The 23,530-nt window shown below is 41.8% G+C and overlaps 1 protein-coding gene across 1 annotated transcript; it reads right to left on the bottom strand.

The window, feature by feature from the left end:
* Positions 1–16,219: 16,219 nt before the first annotated feature.
* On the bottom strand, positions 16,220–21,362 carry sar1b (secretion associated, Ras related GTPase 1B). The gene is made up of 6 exons (XM_069717667.1): positions 21,266–21,362; positions 19,316–19,435; positions 18,959–19,024; positions 18,660–18,763; positions 18,349–18,480; positions 16,220–17,879 (listed from the first exon to the last, which is right to left on the bottom strand). The coding sequence occupies exons 1-6, from the start codon at positions 21,321–21,323 to the stop codon at positions 17,763–17,765; spliced, it is 597 nt and encodes a 198-aa protein (XP_069573768.1). The 5' UTR covers positions 21,324–21,362; the 3' UTR covers positions 16,220–17,762.
* Between the last annotated feature and the right edge of the window lie 2,168 nt (positions 21,363–23,530).

Raw genomic sequence — 23,530 nt, 5'->3', positions numbered from 1 at the left:
TGGAGTCCCAGTCCCATCTGATCCAGTCCAGACCAATCCAGTCCAGTCCAGTGCAGTCAATAAAGCAGTGCTTTCTGTGTACACAAAACTCTGCCTCTCTGTCCGTCACACAAACAGAGGACTTACTGCTGTTTTAAAACGGATTTACAACAGGAAAAAAAAAAAAAAACGTTAAACTTTTAATTGACAACAACTGTAAATTATGGTTTATATTCATATTGGAGTTTGTTTAACAGAAAACATTTAAGTTTTCATTGAACATAGGTTAAAACAAGTTTTGAACAGAATTTGTGTGCGATTTGGCCTTTTCGTCCAGCGTTACAGCTCTATAAGCAACACATCTGCTATAACAAACAACTTTGTAAAATTGTACAAGCGTAAAGAATTAAAATATAAAATATCAGAGAGTAGGTAGTAAAATCGGTTTTACAACAACGCATCAAGCCAAGTTGCCATGCTGACTTTTATCTGTTGAGGATTTTTGCTGCTGTCCCAACACAATGGATGTGAATGGAATTTCCTTTGTGCTGCTGAATACATTAAAACAACACTACAACCGTGGTGAGCAGCTCGGTGAGACTGTGCAGGCACAGCAATGCCTTGAGCTAAATGATAACGGCAACATGTTAACGTTTGCTAATTAGCACTGACCACAAAGTCCAGTTGAAGCTGCTGAAAATTAAATTTGTGTTGAACGTATTTGGTGATAAAACAAAGTTGTGGACCATTTGAAATCTTGACCTGATAATGCCACCATGCCCGTTAAGTATTTACCAAAGTTACTAGAATTCATCCTGTTTGTACAAAGTTATGTGTCAATTTATCCAGTAATTGTTGAAGCATTTCACCCAAAACCACCATGATGCCCCGCCTGCTGTCTTGGAGGCGGTCCTAAGCCTTCTTCGGGGGGTCAATTGGCTGACGTGTGAGGGTTGTCGGCTAATGCGGCACGCCTGGGTCTTCCAGGCTATATTTAATTTTATTCAAGTGAATATCTCGTGTGGTTTCCCTATTTTTCGCTTTCTTTGATCGAGTTTGTGACCTAACAAAAGGCGGAGCTCCAGAAAAAGTCAGTGATCACTTAATATTTTTAGGGTTCAAAATGTGAGAACCATGAATGTTTGTACAAAATTTGCAGCAAGTCAAAGGGTAGCTCTTGAGGAATTTGACAGGTCAAGTGAAAACTACGACCAGCTACTTTCCCTGGAACTAAAGTCACAGTATCACTGAAGCCAGTCCATCAAATTGTTGGGATATGTCACTCAAAGCCACTGACGTCAAACTTGTGGCGGAGCGACAATCGCCACAGCATTCCTGCGGACCATGAACAACTTTACAAAAATTCTTGACGGTCCATTTAATAAGTGGACTGGTCTGGACTCTTCTACAGACCAACGCTGCCAGAGAGCAGCACGGCTAGCATGCTTAAAAATGTCATTTGAAAAGCTGAAAAGCCACCTCTCTTTTCCAAGAAGATTTTGGAAGGTCTGTGATTTCAACAGTAATCAGTGCTGTGAGCACCACAACCAGATTTCCGTTCACCTCCATTGTATTGGTGCAGGCAGAGATACTAAAATAAAGCATGATTTATTTATTTTTTTATGACTGGCTGAATCAAGCCTTCAATGTAAAAATCTGTTAATAACTGTATTGGAGGTCAATTTAAAGCATTGGACACATTTTCAAAGGAAATAATTTTGGTTGTGACTAACACATTATAGTTATTTGACTTAATATTTTGTTCTAAAAATGACAGAAAATCGGGGAAAATCAACATAATTCTCCAGATTAAAGTGGCATCTTCAAATGGTGGCTTGTTTTTTTCTAACCAAAAGTCCAAAATAGTCAACTTATCATTATAGAGAACTAAGAAATCCAATAAATACTCGTGTTTAATTCATTCAGATTCAAATTTCTAGTCAGAATCAGTGAACTTTTGGCTTTTCCACTCCAAAAACTCTTGCTGATTTAATCATTGTAGTTCAATTGATGTTGCAGCTCCGCATTGAAATCACGGTGAAGAAACTCAAAAGAAGAAACAATAAAAAGGGTTTCTGGGGGTCAACAGCACTACAAGATGCAAGAAAAATTAAATCAACAGAACTCTTCCTGAGCTGTTTTTTTTTTTTTTTTTTTTTTTATTTTTTTTTATTAAAGACAGCAACCTGCCAAGAAGGACTTTGATCAGGAAGGCGGCCAACAACCTTAAAACGACTCTGACGAAACTGGAGAGTTCTTCAGTCAGGCTGGAAGAACTTGCCAGAAAAAGAAACTTAGCACAGGCCTTCAGAAGTCAGCCTGTCCTGAAAAACAACACATGGCAGCAGCCCGGAGAATGTTAAAAGACGTGTGAAAAACCAACAGCGTAGCGCGAAAGATCTAATGAAATTAAATTTCAAAATGCTTAACCTGTTGTGCCTGCTGGAACTAGGCAGAGCTTATCAACCCCTCTAAGACCACCTCACAGCAAGACGGTGCAGTTTCGGACTTGGCTGGGTGGGACGGCGAGACTTGGCCGCAGGTCCAAAGGAACAATGTCGGGATCCAAACACAGGCAAATCTCGAGAAGAGCACGTTTCTGACTGCCAGAGGGCTCAGAGCGGGGCCAACGAATTTCTGCTCCAACAGGACTCAAACGTGCTGCCAAATCAACGCTGGAGTGGCTTCACAACAAGAATGTGAAAGTCCTTCAGTGGCCTCAAAGCCCAGACTTCGAATCCCAGAGAAAATCTGCGGAATGACTTTAAGATCGAGCCAAATGCGCCGAGCTGATGAAGATGTTTCCAAGAAGAGTTGAAGGGGAGCTGCAGTGACAAAGTATCTCAGAATCAGATCATTTTAAAGCTACAAACTCAGTATCTTTATATCAACAGTGGCTCAAATGACTAAATATTGGGACGAGTAGTTCAAGCAAAAAGACCATTCAATGTTTGTTGGGAACTGTTCGACGATTCAAAGGCTCGTTTGCTCCGCTCCTCGAACATTAAACTTACGTTTAGCTAGCCATTGATCGTTGATCTGTGGATCGATCGTCTGCTCGGTGCTTCGCTGCCAAATGACCGTGCATAGTTGCGGCAGACTGATGATCTGCGAGCTTTACCTGGCAGAGTTTGAACTGCACCTAATTATCATTTCCTCGCTGAAGAAGTCCCACACACAACTTTTCGGTAGCTGCAGTCATCTTGCATGTTTCTGCTATATTTGATAGTGTCCAGTCTCAAAGCGCCACATGTTTTATAGGAGCCTGATGATATCGCTCTTTCCTTCTCCTCCTTTTGTTGTCTAACGGTGGTTTGCAAACAGCTTTTAGATGCATTACCGCCGCCTTCTGGCGGTAGTTTTGCATTACTACCCTGCAGCGGTAAAAACAAGAGAAACAAGACGAATGTCGGTTAAACTGTTCGATTTCTGAAAATTTCGAAATTGGAAAATCACGACGCATTCCTCGTTATACAATTCGAAAAGGGGCTGCAGTTAAGATAATATTGGTGAGAAGTTGTTTTGAAATGTAGTTCTAATTTCCAACATTTGCCTGCGGTGGTCGATGAAGGATGAAGGTCGGAGCAGTGCTAGCAAATATGGAGGAATTAAAGGCGGAGCAAGAACAATGGTCTTTGGGGTCTCTGTTGTTTACAGCCCGGGGAGTTTTTGTCACACAGCGTACATAATCTGGTGGTCAATGCTAATTGGCTAAAGGCTGCTTCAATAGTTTCAGAATTAGCCCACGCCTTAAAGTGCAGCTGCCAACAGGCGATCAAAACAGCTTTCGGCATTGCATTGATTCTTCGACAAAATCTCTGATTAACTGCCTGCCAGTTGAAAAGGTTGTTAAATAGATGCCTTGACATTTAGAATTTTCATCTGTTGTTTTTCTTCGTCACGTCGTTGGGAGGACAACTGCTTTCTGCCTTGTGTCTTCTGGAATAGGACCATGCCTATTATCTTTCCTCAGTGCTTTCAGAGGAAAGCTAATGAGCAAGCTGATGACCTACAATGCTTTGCATTCCTCACTGACACGTGGGAGGACCGTTAGCTGTAAGAGTAATATACTACAAGAAGGGAGGGTTAATGAATTCCACTCTTTAGGTTCAGAGAGATAAATAACACACCTATGAATCTTAGATTTTTGGCCAACACATAGTACAACAAATGTTAGGTGTAGAAAATACATCTCGCCAAAACCTAAGCGGAAGTATCTGCAAGCCTTCAATGGTCAGAGGGAAATGGCTACGCGAGCCGTAGATCAATCAGTTGATTCACTATCGCTGCTCTTTTGTTGACATTATTGGCTTTTTTTTTTGTTGCTTTTTTTCATCAATGTGCACTGTCTATCTTTGAGTTTGGGCTCTATTAGACACGATTCGTTATTTTAAGAGGTCACTCTGGATTCTAAGAATTTGTGGTGTCAATTTTCTTTTTTTTCTTTTTTTTTCTTTTTTTTTTTTTACATTAAAGAGTGAATTAGAATCTAATTGGCAGATTAATGGATAAAGACAACATTTACTTTCATCTTAAATCCAAGCATCGATCATCCTCAGAGCTTCTTTAACTGTCTCGAACAGTCTTCAGTTATCAGCCGGTGATCCCGGTGGATTTCTCCCGTGTTTTTGCAATTTCAGTCAATCAGGCTTAGATTCCTCCGCTGTGGGGATAATGGATCAGTCGGCAGACTGTCTGAGAGCTGCCCTTGATTAAATAAATAAACCTCCAATGTGTCTTTCTATTACCACGTCTATCGACTTCAAATAGGAGGAGTTTTCTGAGTTACCAATCTTGGCTAGAATCAGTGCGACCACTCTCCTCTGACCTCTCTCGGCAACCGGGCACCTCTCTCCGCAGATCTGCCGCTCACCAGATGGTTTTATTTTGCCACCGTCGAGACTGCTGCGCGTGAAAACCTCACCGACAATCACACCACGGTCAAAGTCACTGAGATCACATTTTTCTCCAGTCGCGATGGTTGATGCGACCATTAACTGGAGCTCCTGCAGGAGTTTAGGCGTTGCACAGCTGCCTTATTACTGGGTAAATGGATAACTGCATTAATAAGCAGGTGTACACGTGTTCCTGGAGAGCTCAGCGTGCGTTTGCCCCAAAGTGCATTACAGAACCTGTTTGAGACTTCCATACCTGCACGGAGACAATACGAGACACCAGAGAATGCATAGTATCACGATTAGTGGGAATGTGGGATGCGGGATTCACTGCGATTTAGTTTGATAAACACAAGGTGCTTTTTCATCTAAAAATTGGGTCTGCTGCAGCTTAAATGAGTGATTCTTGTTAAAAAAAAAAAATAATAAAAAAAAAACTACCAAGCTCTGGCAGGTGCAAGAAAAAAGTTTGCCCCAGTCCCCCGTGGCACGCTCAACTCGGAAACTTCATCCTGCTGTTCCCCAAACGCCATCTGAGGACGCGAAGCTAGACGGCAGAAACGGGGAATAAAACCGCAAATTTATACAAGAGAAATGGTATCCAAAGCTCCTTGTCAAGGTCCCTGAATTTGTCGTGGGATGTTGTGGGTTAGCGGTATAACTATATAGCAGATTGAGCTAGTTAAGCCTTCATAATAGCCTGGAACAATAACATTTAGATTGCAAAAAAAAAGAAGATTTTCAAAAGCCTCCCAGAGGAAAAGGATGAAAATGAGAGCTTTGTGAGGAAAGCCAGGTGCAGGAAATCTCTCCAGGTGCCTTTGCTTTGTGCATCGAAATTGATTTCCACTATTATGAATATGTCTGTATGTGTGTCTTGTTCCCGGGCTGTGTTTGTGTGAATCAGACAGATGAGAGAGCTGAGGTCCATCTGAATCCAAAAGATGTCTTTAGATAAAAAGAAGAAAGAAGTGAGATGGAGAACAAGAGATGGTGGGACTGTGGCAGAGGAAAAACAGACTCCAAGCTGCACTAAGGAGGACATCTAAAACAGAAAATGATGGCGTTTATTAATTGATTCTTGCTCGTGTGTGTGTTCTTCTTGACTGTTGCGCTGTCCACCGCTGTGAAACTGTGAAATCCACATCGGTTCCAGGACATCCAGCAATTGACAGAGGAAGGAGGTGGGCGTCTCTGCTTGCAGGGTTTGAACAATCCTATCTGTTACAATCTGATATACTGTCCCACACACGCACACGCATATCGTCAACATATACACACCAGCAGATCATCATCGTCCTGCTCTTGGACTCAACACTTTTTCCTCTCTGTTTCCTTCCCAGATCCTTATCCACGTCAGAGACACGGCCGAAACCTCAGACCAGGATTTTCACGTGTCAGGTGTTGAAATCAGCCAGTGCAACAACAGTTTGAAATGTCAAGAGGCCACTGGGGTTTAGCGTGTTCCTGATAAATTATACGCCATCTAGTTCCTCTTAAAGCAACAAACAATGGACTCACCAGCGGGCTTGGCTTTAAAAGAAGAAAGAACAGAAAGGAAAAAAAAAAGAGCGGGCCCTGCGGACATGAAAGATAGTTTGTTTTTATTGCTCTTGGTCCAGGTCCAGGCTGCTCTGCAGTAAGTGACGCAGCGCTTCCCGCACAAGAGCCCTTGTTAATACTTAGTAAAGTCAAAGGAGAGTGGAGGTGAGGTTTGGAAGGTTCAAGGGCCATTAAAGGATAATACCAGGTGGAGAAAGGAAAATCGGACATTTTCTGAAAGGTTTTAGTTCCCAAACAATTAGAACCTGAATAACACTGGAATTCCAGTACTGATATTTCAGTGTTGTATCAAAAAAAAACATTATATTGGCCAATTTGGTTTATCTTTTCTGCAAAACAATAATATTTTTTTATACATATTTTTTTGTGCCTGACAGTTCATAATTCAAAATGCATCAACTGGGCAAAGGAAAGAGAAGTGGAGATAAAAGAGACACCTGTGAGCCAAGAGGAGGTCAAAGCTGAGCAGTGTAGAGATCAGTGAGAGTGAAAAAGGAGGATATAACTCAACTTAATCCAGTTTCAGGACAACCTGCCCTACAGTGAACTACATCCAGGAAGAAAGAGCGCAGCAGTAGTAGAAGAGAACCTGCGGGATTTTCCTGGATCACCGTGAACTGTCTTCAGCTGAGGAAGTGTGCTGATCCCAGGAGCATGTTTAGGAGGAAAGTTAGTCTTTTGCTTGGAAGCTGCTCCCTGCCTCGGTCATATCGCTAGAAAGAAAAGCCCAGGGCTAAGTATTCCCGCCTGTAACTGTCCTACTATTGCCCCTTTAACCATCACCCACCTTCAACCTAACTCGTCTGCTTTTTCTCTTGTATCTGCTTCCCTGTGACAGGTCATGTGATAAAAACACCGGCTTTCGACTCAGGAGACCGGGGTTTGAGTCTGCAAGACAACAACGCGGATTCCTTGAAAGTAATCTTTTTCCCACGTCAAGTAGTTTGATTCTTGGTTTTGTGGTTTTGTTTACCTAACTGAAGCCACAAACTCACATTCAAGGGTAAAACAAAACCTTCAGACTTTATTTGTTGCGTGTGAACGGAGAGCAGCACAATTACTTTTTTTTTTTTTTTTAATTTAATTCGGTGACCTCTGTTACGTGCACATTTGTGAGTTGAATTTGGACCTGAAACTTGGGCAGAAGCCACGCGTAAAATTGTGTGTCCGATCTTTGGGGAACAGAAAGAAATCAGCGAGTAGGGCTGGCAGGCGGCGACGGTTCGGTTGTTGCAGGTGGGAAAGTCGCGCATTTTGAACGCGCTACGAGCAGGCGCGCAGACGTGTTGGAGAGCCCAAGTGCCATCGTGCAACTGTTGAGGCCATCAGCGCCGAATGTTTTCCCTCAGACGCCTCAGATCATCGCAGGAGAAGTCGGCGTTGACAGTCTGACCCTCGGGGATGAATCCACGCTGTACAACTTTGCGAATGTCCAGGAAAACCCACCGGGTCGCGCGGCTGTCCTGATGTGCCGCCTTCCGTCGTGGATAGTGACGTCCTGCATCTATGGAAACGCAAAACCACTCAAAACACCTCTTCCAGGCTCACTACCTCACTGCTAGGGGCTTTCTGAAGAATTTCAAGGGGTTTTCGTTGCCGATTTCCAGAGTTTGACACAATAATTTGATGTGTCCATCCATGTGTGATCGGGTCCACGGTGACATTGCAGATGCGGCCAGATCGGTGCTCACCAAAAAAAAAACGCCTGTCACTGATGTTGATCAAGTGATGTAACTTGGTATACTTTCTCACAAAGGTCGTAGCTTTGCCCTCGTCCGTGCATGTCACGGTGCCACACTCGCACACATTCGAGGCAGAGTCTCGGAACGTTTCGATTACCCCTCGAACTGTATAAGAGACAGGAGCTGGTCATTACGTGCTGCCGACTGCTCCGTTTATTGTTCCATTTGAAGAGGAGAAAAGACAAATATGCAGATTGACCTTGTTTGTAATCCAGCAGATGGTTCTTTGTTCGCTAAATAATTCAAGTGAAATTTTGTTTTAACGAAAGCACATGTAAATAAAATAGCTGTTCCCCCCCCTCCCACGGACATAATGTTGACTGAAGAATAGGAATAAGAAAAGCTGCCTCCACGCAGCCCTCTGAAGCAAACAACCCAGACACCAAACAACTGCACTATTAACAAACCCGCTTAAAACTGATAAGATTTACTTTTAATAGTAGGAGTCAGGTTTGTATCGCTGCACCGTCGAATCAAACAGACAGAGTGGCGAGAGACACACCGAGTTGACGGCAGCAGATCGGTGTTGTTGAACTCTGAGAGCAAAAAATAATCATCATCACGACTAATGATGAATGATGCAGCACATCAGGACAGACCATGTGGAGAAATATGACACACATGCGAGGCAGTTTATTTGCCTCGAGCCATCGTGACTTACAAACAGAGCGGCTAAATCTTTGATTACTGATGGCAGATAACGTTATCTCTCCACTGCGGCCTTTGTTAGCTCATTCTGTCACCAATTAACGTACAATACAGAAGAAGAAAATATGAAACCAAAACCAATCAAAAAGAGTTGATACAGACAGTGAATCGTTTGGCGAAACTTGGCCCTGAATCGCATAAACAAATCTAAAGCTGGCCAAGTTTGTGGCGGACTGACTTGTTATGAATATTCAAGAGGAGATTCTGGACCGTCTCTCACCTCATTTGATCTGAGCTACTAAAGATAATGAAAACAATGGAGCTGCAGTGATTGCTTGATTAATCAATCCACAGAGAATCTGCAACTATTTTAATAATCCAAAAAACCTTTGGTGACCTTTTATATACAAATGCCCAACATTTGCCGGTTCCAGCTTCTCAAATGGAAAGATGTTCTTCCTTTCTTTGTCAGGCATGATGGTTAACCGGGTAACTGTGGGTTAAGAAGAAAAATGGCAAATATAGCTGACAGTTGTTTGCATCTATTTTTGCTACCACTTTTTGAAATGATAAAAAAAAAAAACATTTTTTTATTTGAAAACATATGAAATTCACCACCTCAGTGTTTTATATTTCGCACGAGCCCTGCCTTATCAGACATACCGCCTCTGCTAACATCAATTTTAATTCGGTTTTATTTATGTAGCGCTGTATCATAACGGGGCACTTCATAATGAAAGGTCGAAAACTCACAGTAGCATCAGAAGACGTTATCACGATCTTGTGATATGTTAATATGAGGAATATTAAGAAGCTTCAGTAAATGCAAGCTGTGGTCGTACATCACCCAGCAAAAGCCACGTGTTTAATAATATTCAGTAATAATGATATTTATGTAATTTTACTGAGAAACAACAGGGCAGACCGACGGCTCACCCCACAATAATTGATCAGAGTAGGTCATCGTCCAAATGTCAGGAGTTACAATACGGACAAACAGCTCAATCAGGTGGTGACATGTGAGAAGAACAGTCCGTTTTAAGTTAGTATTGATCAGCTGGATTTGTCTTACAAGAATCCAGGGATCCTGATTTGATGTGTTTTCAAATGTGTACTTCGAAGTCTATTTAGTACAGAAACTTCCTTTACAGCAGCCAGAGAGATTAACTGTTGAAAGCGACACTCTGCCGTGACACATCCTCTCACTGACGTCATTTGAATATTGTGAATTATGACTTTTTGTCATTCTTTTCTTTCCTCTGTGTGGCTTCAGGAATCATTTACTTTGGACAACCATTTTTAAAAAAAAAAAATTTCTCCTACACTTCACAGCAGCTGGCGACAGAAACCGTCAGCTGCCTTCCTTGTGCTGCCCTCTGGTGGCCTGGTATGAATCGATTTAACAGTAATATTACACTCTCACCACAGAGCCCATTAGCAAAACACTTTAACTCCCAAATGCGATAAAAGCAAACCATTTGTCTGAATATGCCATCGGTGCGAAGGCTTTAACACCCTGCACAGTTGTGTAATAAAACAAACAACATAGCATTTCCTCACAATGCAAGTGGACAGGTAAAACCTTACAAAAGGATTTATTTTTCTCAGATTCTCCCTGCAATGCGATATCAGCTCTGAAATATAATCTCACCAAAAACTTTTTTTTTTTATGATGTTAAAGAACTACTAAGGCTAATATTTCTTCGCACACAGACTTTCTATTCAACACTAAAAGTTTTCATTAAAAGAACAACTTTTGTCTGAATCAATCTAGGTCCATTAGAGGTCATCAAATGCTTTAAAAAAAAAAAGAAAAAAAAAAAGGACTCATTTTGAAACTGCCTTCAGATTCAAATATTTGTATGCTACATTTCCCTGACTGCTGCAGTTTCCAAATTTAAAATAAAACATTAAGTCATGGACTTGGTTTTGGCACTATTTTATCTATGAATTCACAGCCCTATGAATTCAATCATCTGCTTTTATTGCACTAATACTTAATTTTTACAGGCCCCATAATTTTAAATGGATTTCCTAGGATCTTTGCTTTCCTATAAAGTTTCTTAAAAAGAAGCTGTACAAGTTGGTACGTCAGGAATCTCACCAAGAACTTAGCTCCCTTATAAATTTAAAAGGGAGCTGTAAAAATAAAGTGTGAGCCTTATTTTGTGGGTTTTGTCTACACAAAATTGCCAAACCGGTTAGTACATAATTAAGATGAACCCCCCCCCCCCCTCCTCTTCAGCTGTTTCTGTACTGTGATGAGTGGATGGCTCCGCCCACTTTGCCTATTTAAAGGGGTTGAATGAGCAGGTGCAGTTGCTCTCTATGACAAAGCTGCCCTGCAGCGATTTGATGTCATTTATGTTGGTATTTCTTTTCAGTGTGCCTGGTGGTCCTGTTTTTTTTTTTTTTTTTTTTTTTATCTTGTTTTGTTTCGTTTGTTAGTTTAGTTGATCTGTCTCGGTTAGTTTTGGGGGAGAAGCTCCGTGTTCGACGGCCCATTGTGTGGCTGGCCCAGACTCTCAAAGTTTTGGGAAAGTTTTTTGCAATTTTTTTTTTGGTGATATAAAATTACAATTACTTGGGTATATTGGTGGTCACAGGGTTGAGCTGAATTTTCTGCCGTGGCAGCAACACTTCTTGTTTTTCCAATTTTGAGGTCATTGTATTTAAGATTAACTAACGAACACCACTATGACCCTGGTCCACAATGCACAATAATCTGCCAGGGATACATTTTGATGTTTATATTCTCCTGATCGAATGACCCCTTGTGACACCAGAGCACGTAATACATGTCGCACCGCAGGATTCCTGTGTCAGTGTCACATTTTGCCTCGCCAGGCATTTGCCACCAAAGGCCATGTGGTCGGGTTTAGGAAAAAAAAAAGTACTCGTCAAGAGTTGGGTACCAAAACTTCGCGGTTAGGGTGAGGAAAAGAAGTGGTTCAAATATAGTTTACATAAGTTACGTACTTTAATTAAGTTACTTAAAGCATGTTACAAAAGTTAAAAACTTTTAAGATATGGAAGGAAGTACTTAATTAAAAGAAATCGGTGTCCCCTCACAAAATCAAACCCTGGTGTCCTTGGGGAAAGTCCTGGGTTTGATCCATTCAACCACCTCCAACCTACCTCCCAACGTGGACTTTAGTTCCCTTATACTTTGTCACATGTCCCCCCCATCACATGACCTCTCTTTTTTGACCCTGGTCATACATGTGTGTACTTTTCGCGCCTCGAAGAGGCAAACGTGACGCTGTCACGGTGCCCTCTAGTGGACAGAAAGGGCGCAACACACACTTTGGTGTGACTCAGGGCTGGATCTAAATATCTGTAAACTTGATTCAGTAGCTACTTTGCCTTTCATACCTCGGCCTCTTCTTCCCTCCGGCTTTCGTTGATATGTTTTTGTGATGGTTAACAGGGCAAACTGTCCTCTCTTCTGTTGTTTAGATCCGTCATCCACTGGTCCAAACAAAGAGACTGGGAGTGTGGGCGCTGAAAGATGGCTTGCCCTTGTGTTTGTGGTTACATGTACTGTGTGTGTGTGTATACCTGTGTGTATTCATGTGCATGTGTTTGAGTCTAGGTGCCCACACATGTATGCAAGTTTGTATGTCAGTCCCTAACAGATGAGGTCCCTGTATGTTCGTGTGTGTGTGTGTGTGTGTGTGTGTGTGTGTGTGTGTGTGTGTGTGTGTGTGTGTGTGTGTGTGTGTGTGTGTGTGTGTGTGTGTGTGTGTGTGTGGCACACAGCATTGTTGTTCACAGCAGCTGTGAAGGACGTGTCCGCCCCCCCCCCCTCCTTCACCTCCCCAGATCCAACTATAAATAGCTTCCAATGTTTTTGCAGTGTGTGTGAATGTGCTACCTTCACTTTCAAATATATTTACCAGACTGTTGACTTTAGGGGAAAGTGAAAGAGACACACAATGCAACAGAAGAAATTCAGCGAGAAAACTATTCGACCCCTTTGAACTGTGACTTATTCTAGCTATGTGAATGCAATTTAATCAAAACACATCAACTGAAGTGAAGGGAATTTGAAAAAAAAAAAAGTATATTTGAGTGACTTTTAAGAACAAACAATACCAAAGAACAATAAAATGTTGAGCCACATTACTCAACCGCCAAAGTCAAAATTGAATAGAAGATATGCTTTGAGCTTCGTGACCTTTAATAAATGTTTCCAGTTTTTCCTCACAAGCAGCATCTGCTTCTTTCTGAAATTTTAGCCTGTTCCTCGTGTAAATATTTTTGGGTTTCTGTGCTGCAGCCACTTTCCTTAAATTAAACCAAAGTTGTTGTTTTTTTAAAGGGGACTGAGATGATCTGGATGAATTCTTGGGTATAATGTTGCTTGTTTATTTGGTTTCAGCGTCCTCTGAGACTTTGAGGATCTCCAGCAACTCACTGTTTCTGACACCAAAAGAATAAATTGAATTTGTGCTTAGACTTGATTTATAATAATGACTTCTTCTGAATAGAGCTGCACTCGTACAGCATTCGATCTACAAATTGGAAGTGTGAGGGCTTCAGCTCCGTGAGGAAGAATTCTTTATGTCAGGTTCAAGTACTACATATAATGGTATTGATTTGGATTTCTACTTACTCGTGTTTTTTTTTAAAAAATTTTTTTTTACCTACCACTATGTTGCCTTGACTACAGCATAGTTTACACATTGAAAAAAATTAAAACTGAATGTGCTTTTTATGCACAATGTTTCGGTGGACTGTATTTCAGTCACAAACCTCCCTCTCTGATATTTGGCTTTAAAACCTGTGACATTTTCATACAAACAAATATAAATATCTGTCTGCTCCTCTCTATTGCTCGAACGGCTGGCGAATTCAAACAGCAGAAACCTTTATTATTTATCCATGTGATTTTCAGGAAGGTTTATGTATGTATATATCTATAAGAAGTTAAATCATCTATTAGAACTAAAGTGTATTAAAGACTAAGAGTAGAAGAAAGCTGGTTAAGGGTTTAAAGAGACAAGACATACTGTACGTGATTTTGTAATGAGTAGGGAAATCCATTTAGACACAGAAAAGTCCATATTAAAGGTACGTTAAAGGTATCGTTGTGTAAGGCAGATTGTAGATTAGTTCATGTTTTGCTGTGAGGTCCAAAAATAATAATGACAATCAAAAACATGATGTGCAAGTTCCCACGAGAACTTAATCAGAGAGAAAATGTCGCCGTCTTATCTCCAACATTTCATCTTGAGCTGATAAAGCAAACTGATGACGCAGATGATTTCCTGATGGCTGTGCTACAATACAGTTTGATGTGTGTGTGTTTGAATTTCCTTCCTTCCTTCCTTCCTTCATTTTTTTTTTTTTTTTAACCAGTATTAGGTGTTTTCACTTGTTTTAGTGTTTGTTTGTTTGTTTTTTTACTGGAAAAGGTAGAACTCAATGACTGAGCCACTAACCGTGTCTCCCATCATGCATTAGATTATGCCTGAGTCTGACTGTGCTTGGCATCGCAGGCTGAATCTCTTTTCAAGGACATTTTTAAACAAACATTATTGAGGCTGAAAGTGACTGTGTTGAAAACGTGTTTGCTGGTGGAGTGGGTTCAACTGATTCGTCATCTTTCCATCCTTCGATTCGGTGCCGTATGAAAGTCAATTTGGAGAGACTCGTGAGCACTCCGCTGCGGAGGAAGTCCTCAGGTGGCGCTACAACTGGGAGCAGGGATAATAGTCAAAAGCCCTGACCTTGTGGTGCATTCAAGGAACCTCCAACATTTAGGTGTTGATAGTGGGCTGTTCGCTATTACTGTATGCACAAGTTTTTGTTGCTGGAAAAGCAAACCCTGAGGACGATGTGAAAAGAATATTCGTGTATTTAATAAACTTCCCGTCCAGCAAACTATTCTTACATTTTGCAAAACAACCTGATGCACCTAGAAGGATTTTTATTTCAACTGAATTACTTGCATTATGTTTGTTTTTTTCTTTTTTTTTAAAGGGATTTTTGGAAACTCAATAATATCCTTCGACCGGCTGGGACATCATAATTGGGATGCTTTCGAAAACTGACGAAATTAATTATTGAGATAAAATGAATGATGTGATCCAGTCAGGCGCACCTGTTCATTATGTGTGATTGAAAAGAACTCCTCTCAGCTTTTACTTCTTTTGCTGTAAATGGCAATTTTTGTTTTTGTTATTTATAATAAGTATGATCCTCTATTATCTATGTAAGCACTCGCAGCTTACTTTTTCATGTCGTGCGCGCCACCTAGTGGTGCCACTGTACAGTGTTGTTTTTTTGTGTGTTTTTTTTTTTTTTTAATGAAGCAATAGAGCTAACTTCTTTCACAGACAAACTGTTTAATGTGAACAACTCAGCCGTTGAATTCAGAGGATTAGAGATGGTCTTCTCACACAGCGGTGGAAAGCGGCTTAGTACATTTACTCACGATGCTTAAACGACATGTGGAGGTACTTTTAATTTATTTGAAGTTACTTTTTCTTTCTACATTTTGGGAGGAAATATAGGACGTTTTATTCCACGACATTCATTTGCCAAGGTTTTCTTTGTTACAGGTTGAGTTTTCATATCAAAATTTAACATGAAGAAAAACATACCAAATATAACACGCCTCTAAAACAGTGCAGATTACACCAGTAGTTACCATTTTGTTTCGCCTTGTTACAAAAACGCCATGTCTGTTTAATTTAGAGCGATTTCCCTCGAGACCGACGTCCCCTCCTGACTTCTCTGTTTGTTTGAGGCCTAAAAGGTCAAACTTATCACGACAAAAGCCAAGATCAATGAACAGTCCAAAACCTGAATACATATTGGATTTTTCTTCTCCCAATCTAATTAATCATCCCCCCCCCCCTAAAGATCTATTTTATGACCCAATGAAGGGATTTAGATGGGAAACCCCTGGACTTCAGACTGATGTTACGCATTAATGCATCAATATGAACAAACTTGACAAAATCATACACGTATATGTATATACTGTTGGTTTAATACCTGGAGTACTTTTTGTTGATACTCTTCTTAAACAAGATTGTTTTTAAGCAGGACCTGTATATCATAACAAGTTGGATTGTAATGTTTTTGATTAAAGGAACTAAATACTCCTTCCACGACTGATCTCACTCAAGAAAATTGACCCCCCTTCCCACCCGCACCAAAAAAAAAAAAAAAAAAAAAAAAAATCTGCATTAGGGATCAATGTTAAAGCCTGTTATTCATTGCAAACATTTATTACATTTTTTTTTTATGATGCAAACAACAGCAAGTCCCACCCTTGTTGGAACAGCTCATCACGTAGTCATGAGGGAATGAAAGAGACACAAAGGGACAGAAAAAGTGTGTATTAGGCGCAAATCCATTGTTTTCTTTAAAAAAACAAAACAAAAAAAACAAAAACAAAAAAAACTAAACAAAAACATTGACAGTCGTCTCTCATTGTAAATTTTGGCATCTTCTTCCCTCCCGTTGTACTCTCTGGAGTAATGCTCATTAAAAATCAAAAGAACAAGGCATGCATAATAGTTTCTGGTAATGCACATAGATCAAAGGATACCGCTTATGAATACAAAATCCATGTACGATGTTCATGTACATTTCATATATATATATATATATGGTCCCTTTCTTAGAGGTGCCTTCGGCCTATCTACCCATTCCCGCTGCGGGACTGTGTCTTCACTTGGTCACTAGATTCACCCTGTAAAAAGGTCTGAGCTCGAAAATACGTCTGTGGAACGGACTCCTTCGAACGTTGACGGCGACGAGGTGTTACGACCGTCTGTTTCTTCCACCCTCCGTCTCTTACTGCATGTTATCGTCAGGCCGTTTTATTGTGAAGGTTTATTCACTTAAATAGTATTCTTTGCATCATCTGACCTTTGTGCTATCTACACGATTTCATCAAACCTTGCCAGAGTTATAGCCAGGATTATTTTCTATTAAAAACAAAAAAAAAACAACCAATAATAATCTCCTCCCATTAGTTACAATACCACCCCGCGCTTCTCTTTAATAAGGGAGCCCGCCGACTTATTTGGATCCCTTCACCGCTACTGTTCCCCTCGAGACAGAAGCCTGGAAATAAAAGTATTTCAACGTCCAGGTAACCTAAAGAAATGGATCTAATTCTTGTTACGCTAAGATAAATGCACTGGTCCATTTTTATAAATGGGTGAAACAGCCGCACGTCTATAGTGAGGGCTGTATACGTGGCCACATCTTATTGAAACAATGTTAAAAAAAAACAAAGAAAAACCAGGACAAACCAAAAGGCTGTGATTAAATACAATGTTGAATGAATGTCTTTACTGTTAAAAAAGTGTACTGCAATGTATACAACTACGTTGCTCTCCCTCGCGGCTCAAAATGAGTTGAAGAGGGGGAATAGGCGTCGGGGATTGTTGATATATCGATGGAATCATGTACAGATTTACAGTTATAATGCATCTATCATCACACCCAACAGATGGCAGGAAGGGAAGGAGAGAGGGCAGCAAACGACAGACACAATATAGAAAAGACTCATCCGTTTGAATTTGAACACCCTTTGCTGTGGAAACCAATGCCATGTTACTCTCTTTGAATAAGAAAGAGAGATGGGAACAAATGTGTGTGCGCGTGTGCGTGTGTACGTAGAGGTATGAATGCTGTAAGTGCGGAACCAAATGTTCGACCAATAAAAGTCTATTGGGATCAAAGTTGTACTGGTTTCTCTGAGGGTGGAGGCAGACTTGATTAACCAAACATGGGGGCTGAGTATGACGGTACTGGTGGCGTCGGTGGGCGTCTCGAGTGGTCGGATTTTAGCGCGCGCGCGCCCCCCCCTCCCCCCGATGGTGGTGGTGGTGGTGGTGGTGGTGGAGGTGGTGGTGGTGGTGGTGGAGGTGGTGGTGATGTCGTTGTGTTACGGGGCTGGGCCGCTTTAGTCGATGTACTGGGAGAGCCAGCGGAAGCCCTCGCCGTAGCCCTGCCTCTTCATCACGCTGCACATGAACACCTCCAGTGGTCTCGTGTTCAGCTCCTTCATGGCAATGTTGCCCTGAGGAGGGGGAGAAAAAAAAACCCCAACAACAATTAGATCGATTCACGGTTTCGAATTCGCAAAATATGCAATTTATTACGCTAACAGGATCCCCTTTTTTTCCCCCGGGAAAAGTAAGAGTAATTCCGTTCTCTAAACAAATAATTCTTACGTTTAAAAAAAAAAAAAAAATAAATAAATAAATTAAACAAAAGATACTGTCATTTCAACAGAGAAGTAAACTTGTGTTGTGGGCACTTTGCGGGAAATCAAGAGCGAGTTCGAGCTTCAAGTGAACTTGATTAATAAAGAACATTAAAAAAAAAGAAAAAAGATGAGAAGTTGCTCTTTAACTTCGCTTAATGCAAAGAGAATTCTCCACCCAGCAAAGCCAGTGACGTCCATTTAAAAAAAAAAAAAAGTGTTTTATTCACTTTTGTGAGCAGAACACACACCGTCTCAACAGATCCGTGATGCTCAAACTCACCTTGCCTGTCGTCTGTCCGTACAATCCAAACAGTTCCCTCAGCCTCTCCTCGCTGATGGCCTCCGTTCTGTCGATCTTGTTGCCCAGGATCAGGATAGGCACGTTTCCGATGGTCTCGTCTGTCATTAATGCCTGAGAGGGTCGATGAGGCGTTACTATGTGGCTTTCATTTTTTTTTAATATATCTTTAAGGTGATTATACACGCGCGGGGAAAAAAAAAAAACAAGCCGGTCCCCTCTGATACTCTTTTTACGTTTATGGTTGTCCTGAACCAGGCGATGGGTAGCCGGGCAGGCGGGGAGATACTTACATCGAGTTCTGCTTTTGATTCATTCAATCTTATGTGATCTGCGCAATCCACAAGGAAGACGATGCCGTTAATGGCCGGGAGGTAGTTTTTCCACACTCTGCGGGCTGCGTGAACAAACACAAACACAAACGGTCCGATTGATCAACTTGTGTTACGCGCAGGTTTTTTGGCCTCGTGCCAACGAGAGAGGATTGTAGAATTTCCTCGACGTGTTGCACAAAAAAAAAACACACCAAAAAAAAACCCAACAGCAAATAAAACAAAACAAAAACAACATTAAAACACACACACACACACACCTTGTGCGTGGCCTCCAAGGTCAAAGGTGGTGAAAGTCATGCCAGCAATCGTCAGCTCTTCTGAGGCTGGAGAGGAGAGAGATCGAGACGCACAAGTTACTCCTTCGCGTTAGTTTCGCGAATTTAAAAGCAAAGCATGACTGAAAACCAGATTATATACAAGGTTGCGCTACACACAGGAGTTTGTTGCCATTCAACAGTGGTTGTGTTTAAAAGTGCGATAAACAAATGTGGGAAATGTCTGAATAATCTGCTTGAACGTGTTTGCTTATAGTCTTTCGAACACATAACTGAGGGAGCGTGTGTGTGTGTGTGCGTGCGTCCGTCCGTGTGTGTGTGTGTGTGACAGCAACTCACTTGGGTGTAAAGTTGGCACATGCTGTCCCAATCTGTCATCTTTGAGCATGTGCAGTAGCGTCGTTTTGCCAGCATTGTCCAGGCCAAGAAATACTAACTTGCCGGATTTCTTGTACAGTCCTGAAACAAAGCCAGAAGCATTTCAGAACAGAAGTCTGGACACGGGAAATCTTTCTGGGCGGCTGCATCTTATTGCACCGTTTTAAGGAACAGAAAATCATCTTTAAAGAATACAGGCGACAGTTGACAAATTAGTTGCCGAGCTCAGACTTGTCCCGAGAGGAATCCAATGGATATGTAATTCACGCATACAAAAGAGATTCTTTGAAGCGCAAATGAAGTCGTGCACAAGCGGCTGAGCTCCACCTGCTGATTTTTTCCCCCCCCACCTTTATTCTCTTACTTCACACCTTGAACCTCAAATCAACCACAAAAAAGAAAAGAAAAGCGAAACCGACTTTGCTGAAATTAAGCTGCGTTCTCGCATTCTGAAGTTTGAAGTAAGAAACTCGATTTGTAATTCCACAGAGATTTGACAATCATATTTTATTCATAAAAACTGTTCTCAGTCAAAAAAAAAAATAAAGACTTCCAAATTTAAATAAAAACTGACAGCATTTTACTCGCGTTGCGTCACGTCTTTCAAAACGGGAACACCGACGAGCCCGAGGGACGCCAACGGAGGCCGCTCCTTTCTCAACTTTCTTGATGAGATGACGAGGCGCTGTGTTTACCTCCCCGAGTCGGCAAAAGAAGTGATGCCCGGTGGATTTGTACGATTTCCGACTGAGTCACCTCTGCTGGACGTCATCATCGTCATTACTCACGGCAGCGCCACGCGACCTGTCTAACAGGGAGAACGGGAACGGCCGCTTCAGACCGGCAGCTCGAACACAGAAACTGGAGCAGCGCGCTCCGGGGAGAGGACGAGCCGGCGCGCGCAAGATTTTCAAACTAATTTCAGATGGACACTTCTGTCACCGACGAACATGAGAAAAAAAAAAAAGCCGGGGATGGAAATTCGTGTCATCTTTCTGAGAACATTCGCGTCGTGCGCCTTTCATGTTGACACGGCGTATCACATTTGATGGATCCTTTTTAGCCGAGCCACTTTATAGGACCGCGAGCGCCGCGTGAGGGCTCCAGCGGGACCAACTGGGTCTTGTGTTCGTGCTCTAACCGAGGAACCATAAAGGAACATTCAAGCGCCCCACAGAAGCATTAAAAAAAGAAAGAAAGAAAAGAAAAAGAAGAAAGGTGGACAATGATGACGGTAATTCAATCATTTTATGACCACATGGACTACGTTACGAACTGGGCACTGTCCAAATTGGCCTTGTGGTGTCTTTGAATATGAATTCAACTGAGGCATTTTGCCTGACGAGGGGATTAGCCGAGGAGGGCGACTTTGCTGAAAATGTTCAATCATATGAAGTGCTGTAGTGTGGATCAGCAGGTACGCAGCGGGGTCCTGCTGAGCCTTCGGGGGTGTTTGCGTTCCAGATTTCTCTCTGTGGGCCCGAAGTAAACAAACACTTCAGGGGGAAACTCTTGCTTCTTCCGATGAACTTCTATCACAACAAGGGATGGATGTCTAGGGCACAAAGCCCACTATTGTGCACAGCAGCCGCGGCCCGGCTTTTCTCCGAGCGCTCGTAAGAACTTGTAAGAATGTAAATCGGTAGCTGTAAACGATGATTAGGTTTTTCTTGCAATGGCTTAAGATATTAGTCAAACTGTACTCCCGGTAAATCCTCTCTCAAATCTTCAACTCTGTTCACCGCAATAACATTTTTAACAGCTTTGCGTTTCACACCAAGACGGCAACATATTAAACAGCTAAAATTACACAGCGGGTCGAAATGGTTTGCCGAAATCGTATTGTTCTTTTTTTCCAACATTGAATTCATGTTTACCGCCAGTGAAGTGTGTCTGATCACCAGTACTCACCTAGAAACTGTAGTACGCTATTGAAACCGTTATAAATCCAATCAAATAGGAATGACATATCCGGAGCTGTTGAATCCTGCAAAACAACAAAAACGGGACAAAACAGGAGAAAGAAGACGTGAATACGCACAGAAGGAGAAACAAAACTGCTGCAATGTGTCACTTCAGCTGCCATTTTAACAGCCATTAATAAAACATGGTGAGTGATCGAAATTAAAAGCACATCGCAAGTCGTCTGGTGCTGTGCCTTTTCCTCTTTTGTTTTCTCTCTGGCTATTTGGAGCCGATTTTGACTTCATCCACAGGATGAACAAAATATTGAGGTTCAGCGAGTTTACACTGCGGCACTTAAAAGGCACAGCAAACCTGGAAAACCTCCATGGAAAACACTGGATGCAAACGAAAGGTTAAACTCAGGTTTCAATGCACAGTATGCAGACAAATCTGGGCAACGTACTGCGCTGCTTTGTTGAGATTACTATTTATCGTAAAAGAAGATATCAGCGAGGACGCGAGCACAGTTTCAACAGTGACTGTTCTTCACTTCATAACATTTAGATCTAAAAATATGCGCATGTAAACACCGAGAGAGGAACCAAACGCATTTAAGCGGCGTTAAATAACAGGACACAGACGGTGAGAGCAATAAGAACCAATTAGTACTCCTCACCATAACCCTCGTGAAAGGTGCCAGCGCTCATCTCCATGAATATGCAGTCGGCATCAACCTATCAGATAGATACTAGCAACTGTTGATAAGATCAACGAGTGGGTTTCTACAGCCACTGATTAGCTCCTTCCAGTCGGAGCCTTTGGACAGCAGGACAGGAGATTCGGAGCTCTAATCACATACAATCTGACAGTTCCTCGAGAGACGACGTTGAGTGATTTGTTCAACACAATCCATCTGCGAGAGCCTTGGAAATGAAGCCTTTCAAAAGATAAACCAGCCAGATTGTGTTTCAATCAAAGCAAAAATGGATCCGGGACAGTGTTTGCTGTAACTGTGTGAAATCAACAGCTCCCTGCCTGACGTGCGACAGCTTGTTGCTTCTGCAATTCAAAAAAAAAAAAAAAAAAAAAAGGCTATTATATTGTTCATTTGTCCCTCTAGTTCTCTCACACACACACACACACACAATTATATCCATCTTTTAAGGGACACTGTGGTGAAATTTGTGGTGTTACGGTCATGGAAATACGGGGGAGACGTAAAAGAAACCCGAACTTCCTCTCCATAAAGCGAAGTAGTAGCCAAATGAAACCATGATGTTTGCAACCTCCGACACGCACTCTGCTTTCAGCTTCATTTCATTTCCTATCGTTTTCTCCGCAATAGATACGGCGGCGAGGCAAACTGGTGTCGACCTCTGGCCTCTAATTACGTAACACGCAAACAACTCCAGTGCTAAAGTATAAGGTAGGCAAAGGTCAAGGCCGCGCAAATACAGAAAATACAAGCCGGACTACACGTCAGCTGCTGCCTCGGCCCAGACCCGTGTGCCTCCGTACCTGCCTCGACACAGGTGGGCTGGACTTGCAGCCTTGATGGTCCCACGTGTGGCGTGATGCAGCAGTGAATGCGAAACACTTTGGGCAGTAACTGACAACACAACCACAGGCAGATATGGTGTCATACTAATGCAGACGTGCGAGTTTAAAATATTCTGCAGACAAAGCAAAAAAAAAAAAAAAAAAAGCCTTCCTGAAAGAAGAAATCAGAATCTGCTTTCAAGGGATCTGATGTCGTTGTTTATTTAACCTGCGAACTGATCAACGAGAATTTACAACATTACAAATTTGCCTTCAGAGTTAACTCCTCGTCACTGAGGCACCTGAGAGGAGTTGATAAGTGTTTACGTCAAAATTTCAGGGATTATTTAACTTGGGAGAATAACCGAGCTATCCATTTTGGACAGCTCTCCTTTCATTATCCACCTACTGAACGACAGCAACCACTGTTATTGCTTCCTTCCACTCACTCTTGATCTCTGATAATACAGAACAAGACACGTGTTCTCCCTTGAAGATGGTCTGGTCTCCTGATTGTAAACACAAATGGATGCGCTTTGACTCGGCTGTCAACAAAAGTCAAGTCAACCACCGTCAAACGTAGCAGTGGAAGTCGGGAGCACCTAAACCTTGAGCGGTTAACGTGACATGAAGGACCTGTCTCCAACAGGTTCCGCGTTGGAAAACAAATACTCCCACCAAAAAAAAAAAAAAAAAAAAAAAAAAACAGGAAAAAAACAGGAAAAAAAAAAA

The sequence above is a fragment of the Brachyistius frenatus genome, unplaced genomic scaffold (assembly GCF_029030835.1).
Source record: "Brachyistius frenatus isolate BFR_SWC_R1_liver_20210118 unplaced genomic scaffold, ASM2903083v1 Contig_5, whole genome shotgun sequence".
Taxonomy (NCBI): Eukaryota; Metazoa; Chordata; class Actinopteri; family Embiotocidae; genus Brachyistius; species Brachyistius frenatus.
The sequence above is the reverse complement of the archived record's forward strand: the minus strand, read 5'-3'. Positions and strand labels throughout refer to the sequence as shown.

Excerpts from the sequence above, each read along its gene's own strand:
- sar1b (XM_069717667.1), bottom strand. The coding sequence starts at position 21,323 with ATGTCATTCCTATTTGATTGGATTTATAACGGTTTCAATAGCGTACTA. Across the intron at positions 19,025-19,315 it reads TGTGCCAACTTTACACCCAA|CCTCAGAAGAGCTGACGATT; the intron begins GTGAGTTGCTGT and ends TCTCCTCTCCAG. Across the intron at positions 18,481-18,659 it reads AATCAAAAGCAGAACTCGAT|GCATTAATGACAGACGAGAC; the intron begins GTAAGTATCTCC and ends CGACCCTCTCAG.